At 32.4% G+C, this 7,750-nt stretch overlaps 2 protein-coding genes across 2 annotated transcripts; one reads left to right on the forward strand and one right to left on the reverse strand.

Annotated features, from left to right (window-relative positions):
* The first annotated feature begins 1,830 nt into the window (after positions 1-1,830).
* Positions 1,831-3,088, forward strand: LOC120577378 (disease resistance protein RPV1). The gene is made up of 2 exons (XM_039828649.1): positions 1,831-2,468; positions 2,572-3,088. Exons 1-2 carry the CDS (start codon positions 1,981-1,983, stop codon positions 2,855-2,857), a joined length of 774 nt encoding a protein of 257 aa, XP_039684583.1. The 5' UTR covers positions 1,831-1,980; the 3' UTR covers positions 2,858-3,088.
* Positions 3,089-3,719: 631 nt separating this feature from the next.
* On the reverse strand, positions 3,720-6,414 carry LOC25502816 (probable LRR receptor-like serine/threonine-protein kinase At3g47570). Its single transcript, XM_039829085.1, has 2 exons — positions 4,269-6,414; positions 3,720-4,072 (listed from the first exon to the last, which is right to left on the reverse strand). The coding sequence occupies exons 1-2, from the start codon at positions 6,412-6,414 to the stop codon at positions 3,720-3,722; spliced, it is 2,499 nt and encodes an 832-aa protein (XP_039685019.1).
* Between the last annotated feature and the right edge of the window lie 1,336 nt (positions 6,415-7,750).

A 7,750-nucleotide genomic window follows, 5' to 3' on the forward strand; every position in this document is an offset into this window, starting at 1 on the left:
CTCGAGTCGGGTAGGACCACAATTGTCGACAAAACTCCCCCTCAAGAGTTTTTCACATTTGGAATCCTTTGGTGTTAATGACATTTTAAAAATAAGATTAGAATTTTGGTTGGTTGGTGAAGTAAAATTATCTGAGACATGTTAATTTAGATATAGAATTTTGTTTTACTTCTGCTTGAATTGTTGTTTCAAATCTTGAAATATGTAATATTGTGGAGTCAATTGGAGATAGTAATCGAATATACAAATCACATTGTAAAAACATCTTTTTTTTCGCATCTTGCTAGATAAGTCTGGGACAAAACTGTTTTTTCTGTAACTGGATGAGTAAAATTTTGTTTTTTTTGTTTTCCCAGATGTTTTAAGGTACAATCATTCAATGGATCGATTTTGTTTAATATTTCATTTTCAATTGATATTAAAGTTATTTTATTTAATCTCTCTTTCAATTGATATTGAAGTTATTTTATTTAATCTGTTTAAATAGTACTTCCTCATTTTTTAGTGTCGTTTTTGAATAGTAATACTATATATTAAGAAAGTGGATTTTTGAATTTTTTTTCTCCTATTATACCCTCGTTTTAATCCATCAATAAAATCATATTTTTTGCAGAGGTTTTTTCTTTTCAATAAATTAATTATGTTATATTTATTTCATAACTAACAAATAAATTTTAGTTCATATTCATTTCTCCAATAAATTCCTATTATTTTTAAACACACCGTAACACCCAAGGCTGACGAGGGCCGGGAGTGGTAGTCGGTGTACAAGACACGACAATGAGCGGTTTTCGACAGCTTTGAGACAAACTGAATCACACTGGAATGAGAGCGATTCCAAGGCCGTGCAGGTATGAGACTGTATGGTTGAAGGAAGGTTTTTGGTACTATCTATATCAACAACTATATCAACAAGATACATCTTTTTTGGTAGCCCATTCTGTAAGAACTCCACAGTTAAGCTTGCTTGACTTGGTGTAGTCTTTGGATGGGTGACGTACTTGAAAGTTTTTCGGCAAGCGTGCGAGTGAGGACAAAGTACGCTGAAAAGACTCGTGTTGATTTATGGGATCAGTCGGCAATCCTAAAAGGCAGTATTTTTGGTTTTTCTCATGAGAAGAGGCAGTATTTTAACAGCCATTTGAATGTGTAATTGAAAATCTAAGTCAACTAGTTCCCACCTTTGGTCTTCAATGCAGAGTAGACTTTTGATGTCATATAATACTTATAATCTAGCTTGAATTATTCTCGATTCGGTCTAGGAAGGTAGAAGGAAGTAACGTTGAAATTAGAATAACTATACTTTGCCAATTTGCAAGAACACATGCTTGTACGTATTTTTAATAATCACCATTAAAAATCTCAGTCAACTTATCCTCTCCCATGGCTAGCTGTAATCCCATAAGTAGACTTTTATTTAGCTGTAATCACTTTTTTTTTTGTCAATTAAAGAAGAAGCTGCAGACACTCTTAAATCAGTTCTTCCAGGAGAATATTCTTAAAAAGTTGAAATAAAACTCAAAAGATATAGCATATCATTTTGTAATATAATTGTACACCTTTGGATCGGGTACATGTTAGACGTGTCCTCATTTTTAACATTAAGTTTTTACAAATTAAAATTAGCCGATCCGATCTTACTTAGTGAGATAAGACTTAGTTCTTGTTGTTGTTTCTACAAGTTGAAATTAATATTTTAAGTTAAATACTTGTACACCCTCTTTTTTAATTAACTTTAGAAACTAACCCAATTTTTATTTTTTATTTTTTTTATTTTTTTTAGAAACTAACCCAGTATTTTAAACTCCGTTGATTCTCAATTCTCTTTGCTTTAATTTCCACATATTTTAATGAGCAAAGAAGTTGCATAGATCAACCATCGATCTATATAAAAAGGGAAGTTCTCAAGTGTATAAGGTACAAGAGAGGAGAAACTTCCATATATCCAAACAAGTCATAATCTAGCTATAGCAATTGTAAATGGCAAAATCCTCCTCCTCCTCCTCTACCAAACCTAAACAAACACACGAGGTATTCCTTAGCTTCAGAGGCGAGGATACTCGTAAAACATTCACAAGCCATCTCAATAGTGCATTAAGAAGGTTAGATATCAAGACTTACATAGATGACAATTTAGAAAGAGGGGATGAAATATCACAAGCGCTTCTCAAGGCGATCGATGAAGCAAAACTTTCTGTGATTGTTTTTTCGAAAAACTATGCAACTTCAAAATGGTGTTTGGATGAAGTTGTGAAGATACTCGAGTGTAGAAAAAACAAAGGGCAAATTATACTTCCAGTTTTCTATGAAGTTGATCCTTTCCATGTTCGACACCAATTAGGAAGTTATGCCGAGGCATTTGTTAAGCATGAGCAGCGTTTTGGAAGTACAATGAATATTGTGCAAAAATGGAGGGATGCTTTGGGAGAAGCAGCCAACCATTCAGGGTGGGATTGCTCCATCAACAGGTAATTTTTTTTTATCATATTAAAATTATTTGATTAGCTATTAGAAAAATAAGATTTTTAAAAAATGAAGTATGTCTATATTTTTCCATATTTGTACAAACAGAACAGAAGCTGAACTTGTTGAGGAAATTGCGATGGATGTGCTGCAAAAGTTGAATCGTGTTTATGTTGGTGACTTGGATCATCAAATTACTAAACTAGAGCAACTTGCACAACTTCAGCTTCAATATTATAAAAGCATAGATACTTACGAAAATCAAGTAAGTCATGAGGCAACGGTTCAACGCATAACTGAACTTAAGATGAAGAGAAGCATCCGCATGCTTCGTTTGACACGTGAGGTGCTTTCATACATGGAAGATTCAGAAGCTTATGAAAAACTATTTTAGTTGCATTATAGATGTGCTTCTTCTTTTAGATGTTTATCAATGTATGTGTTACAAGTAAACTCTTAAATTTTTGTTGAGGCATACTATACGTTTGTCTGTTGCTACAAAACAGAGTTAATCTGACATGTGCCAATATGGTTTCGGTGTCGGACACCGAACATGACGTCAATCTTAAATGTCCGTCCTACAAAATAAATGAATAAGCATCTGACATTTCAATCCTTATAAGAATTCGTTCCTGCAGGTTAGAAATACATTGTCTTTTAATAAGTGTAAGGATCATCTACAGGTTAGGGTACAACTCCTGCACAATGCAAGCTAAGAAATCCCCTTATAATATACTTTGCTACTCATATGAGGAATTGTGTAATGCAAAAACCAGTTTTCTTATAACCAAGAATTATGCAAAACTAGAATCATCCAAAGGTGAATGGACCAACATGCATTTGAAATTTAGTTTTTCTTTGTACATTTCCTTGTGAATTTTTGTAAAAAGATGTCAGTGACGAAGACAGCAACAACAATTAATGCATGATATATATATAATATATTTTTGTACTTTTGACACAAGATAATGATTCAATGCTTAGGATCTGAAAAGTTCATCTCCATATATGTGGAAAATGATTTTAAGAATATTGAATTTGAAACACCCATCCTTGTCTTTGACCGTCTTCATCATCATTCAATTAGTAACACCACATCTTGAAAATTATAGCCAACTTCATTCTCATACAACAAAGAAGACAGTTGAAAGGACAAACCAGAAGTAGCAAGACATCAATCCAAAAACAATATTGAAAACATCAAACACAAACATTACGAAAAGAAAAAAATTACATCAGTTTACAAATGAAAATAACTAGACTGTGTTTGCGCCAACAACCAAAGTCTTGATTTTGATTAGCGTCGCAATAACATCTGCAATATTAATTCTTGCTTCAGGTGAATCTTCACAACATTTCAGGGCTAAACCAAAAATAGATGACATGTAAGTCAATATGTCATCAATTTGTTCCCCAATTTGTTGGACTAAATTTGAATCCAAGACCTCCATAATTGAATTAGTCAATGATCCACTAATCCATGTCTTCAAGTTTAGTTCAGCAACAAACATATCATCTGTTGGCTTTCTTCTTGTGAAGATTTCCATTAACATGATCCCATAGCTGTACACATCTCCTTTCACAGAAACAATTCCTTTAGATCCATACTCTGCATGTTAATACTAGTTATCAAATAGTGTAAACAATAAGGCTTAGATTTATACTATGTACACATTAATTACAAATATAAGATGTTGATTACTAACGTGTATTGTAGAACCTTTTTCTTGACAGAATCAAATAGATTGGTTAGGACTGAAAACATAAAAGAAGAAAATGTTAAGAAGTAAAACAGAAGAAATTACCTGGTGCAAGATATCCAATAGTAGCCAAAGTTTGTGTATGAGTTTTAGATTGTCCTTCATCCATGAGCTTGGCAATACCAAAATCGCTTACATGTGCAACCATATTTTCATCCAATAAGACATTGGAAGGCTTTAGATCACAATGAACCACAGGCATTGAAGAACCATGATGAAGATATTCCAATGCAGATGCAACATCTATCATTATATTTAACCTTTGCAAGAAACTTAGACAATAGTTATTTGAATATAACCAACTGTCTACACTTCCATTTGACATGAACTCCATCACCAATGATTTGAAATCAAGATTTGAACAACTGCTGATAATCTTAACCAGATTTCGATGTCGTAGATTTCTCATTGCATTGCATTCTGCATCAAAGCTCTTTGATTTTGCCTCTGATTGCAAATCAATTACTTTAACGGCAATCATCTCACCATCAAGAAGCTTGCCCTGATAAACAGAGCCAAATCCCCCCCTTCCAAGGAAATTACTCTCATTGAATCCATTAGTTGCTTGCACAATTTCATAATAGGATATTCTTCTTGGAGCTCCCAAAGTTGACAAACCCCTTTCAAGAGAAGTTTTGTTCTTTTTCCTTTTATTATGCTTTAAAAGTATGATGCACGCAACAACCAAAATGGATGACACAACTATGGGAAGTATGCATTTCAATATAAGCTTTTTTTCCATTGACCATTTCTTAACTTGCTTACCACATGTAGGTACTTGAAGGTGAGGATCACCGCAAAGTGCTTCATTATGCATAAATGATTGAGCTGTGAAATTTTTGAAATGTCCACCATTAGGAATCTCTCCTTGTAATCTATTATATGAGAAGTTGATGTTTTGAAGGTACAAAAGTGATTCTAAGGATTTTGGAATAACACCAGTTAACATATTTTGAGACAAGTCCAAAGAGATCAAGCTTAGCATTCCATTCAGTGATGCGGGAATTGACCCATTCAATTTATTATGAGCTAAGGAGAGATTCTGCAAATTTTGTAAGGAACTGATGGTTGTAGGAATGTTGCTTGAAATTTGATTTCTTGATAGATCTAATATTACAAGTTCTCTCAAATTCCCAATCTCGAGTGGAAGATCACCAATAAATGCATTGGAGGATAAATCTACCATTAAGATATCTATGAGACTCCAAAGAGAGGAAGGTATCATAGAGTTAAAATTGTTAGATCCTATATACAATTTTCTAAGAGAAGTCATATTTCCCAAACATGTTGGTAAAACTCCAGAAAGCTTATTATTTTCTAGATACAATTCACCCAAACTCTTCATTTCACAAAACTCTTCAATAAATGATCCTTGGAGTTCATTGTAGCCAAGAGACAATCCTTGAAGTTTCTGCAACCCTTTGACTGAACGAGGTATTGGTCCAGTTATATTATTCCCAAAAAGAGAAAAAGTTAGCAAGTTGGTCATGTTTCCAACTTCTTGGGGAATATAACCACCAATTCCACATGATTCTGCCCTGATGTATTCTGAACTTATGTTTCCAATTGACTTAGGAAGATTGGGTATATGATTACCTGATAAGTCTAGATACTTCAAATATCTACAATTTGTCAAGGAAGTAAAGAATTGGTGAGAATCATCTATTGTCAAATTGTTGTTATGTATGTGAAACGATTCAAGCAATCCTAAATCTCCAAAAGCAATATTGGGTAGAGTTCCACTGAATGCATTGTCATTCAATTGAAATACAATAAGATTAGAAGAGTTGAATATGTTATTTGGAATATTTCCAACAAAATTGTTATCATTCAAGAATAGATATTGCAGACTAGGAAGACTATATCCCGTATTTGATGGAAGTGTGCCTGAGAGACTATTATGATAAACCCCCAAATGAGTGAGTGATGACAAGTTGAAGATTTTGGAAGGAATAGATCCACTTAAGCTATTGTTAGACAAGTATAACACCTCAAGTTTATCAAGATAGCCAATCTCCTCGGGAATCGTACCTGAAAATGGATAAGAAACAATGTTATTAAGATGGTTATTTCTCGAGGGACAATAAACTATACGACCACTTTTTTCCTTTTTTTTTTTTTTTTTTTTTGCTTGCAGAGCTAACACATACTTCATGTCATGTGATAAATAGGATTGAACAATATTTGACATTTTTAGAAAAATAAAAAAAGAAATTAAATTTAAAGATAAAATAAAAAGCTAAATAAAAAAAAACAATTTGTCAAAAAAAAAAAACATACAACGAATTTGTCTTTTGTGGAATATCACGAATGCTTTTCAACCGTTGGATATTTATTTTTACGTTGGACGATGTGTTTTGGTTTAGCTATCTATTCACGTGTTTACAGTTGACAATATATAGAAATCCTTATAAAGAAATATTAGAATAAAAAACTTAAAATTTAAACATTATCATTAAGGGTGTAACAGTTTGGTTTGGATCGGCTCTTAGTCAAAAAAATGTTCAAACCGATGAAATTTTCATCGGTTTGGTTTGGTTTGGTTCGGTTTTCACTCTTTTTTAAAAAAGGAACCAAAGCAAACGAATCGGTTTGGATCGGTTCGGTTGATCGGTTTATTTGAAAATACTATTAAAAAAAAATTCATATTCTCACAAATTTGTATTTCATGCATAAAACATACGTCATACTCAAATATTTCATGGAATTTGTATTTCTTGTTTTGTTTTTTCATGTTATCTATTTTTCAAACAACTTTTTATAACTAACCTTACTCAATATTTGAAAGGCATAGAAAACGATATATTTTCAAAAGTTTGAAGGCATAAACATGATAAAACTAACAAACATATGAATGATCTCAGTGGTGATGAGGAACGTTGGGATAGATCATGGGCGTGGTTGATGGCTAGGGTTCTTATTTTAGTAGAAATGAAATCGAGTCTGAGTGATGACATGAGATGATGATAGGAGAAAGTGAATGGATTAAGTAGTACTTTATGTTGGGCTTTAATTTTGGTCATACTCATAAGTGTGTGTGTGTGTGTGAAGAGGGATAATAATAGTAAAATGGGGAATGAGGTTAGCATCGGTTAGATTCATTTGTTACATTTTCGGTTTGATTCGATTTGGACTTTCAGTTTCATTTGTTATATCCGAACCGCTTAAACCCCTAATTAACATAAGGATATAGTATTAAATGTTAACTCTCACCAAAAATGTGTAGAATTTTTTTTATTTTTTTTTAACAAGAGAAATGTGTAGAATATTATCTATGTAAAACTCTCCTTTGGTAGATCATGTAATTTGTAAGTCAAGTAAGTAAAACGCAAGCTAATATGAAATCAAAGCACCCTTTAAAGAAATAGAAATAGTCATTCTCTTAACGGCAGCTAATTTACACCAATTGAAAATCATGAATGTGTAAGTTAACAACCTATTTGACAAAAAAACCTATTTGACACAAAATTTAAATACAAGACTAGTTTTGTAAGTTTACTTTAATTAATTTAAAAAATATCATGTTT

The sequence above is a fragment of the Medicago truncatula genome, chromosome 8, assembly GCF_003473485.1.
Source record: "Medicago truncatula cultivar Jemalong A17 chromosome 8, MtrunA17r5.0-ANR, whole genome shotgun sequence".
In the NCBI taxonomy this organism is placed as follows: domain Eukaryota; kingdom Viridiplantae; phylum Streptophyta; class Magnoliopsida; order Fabales; family Fabaceae; genus Medicago; species Medicago truncatula.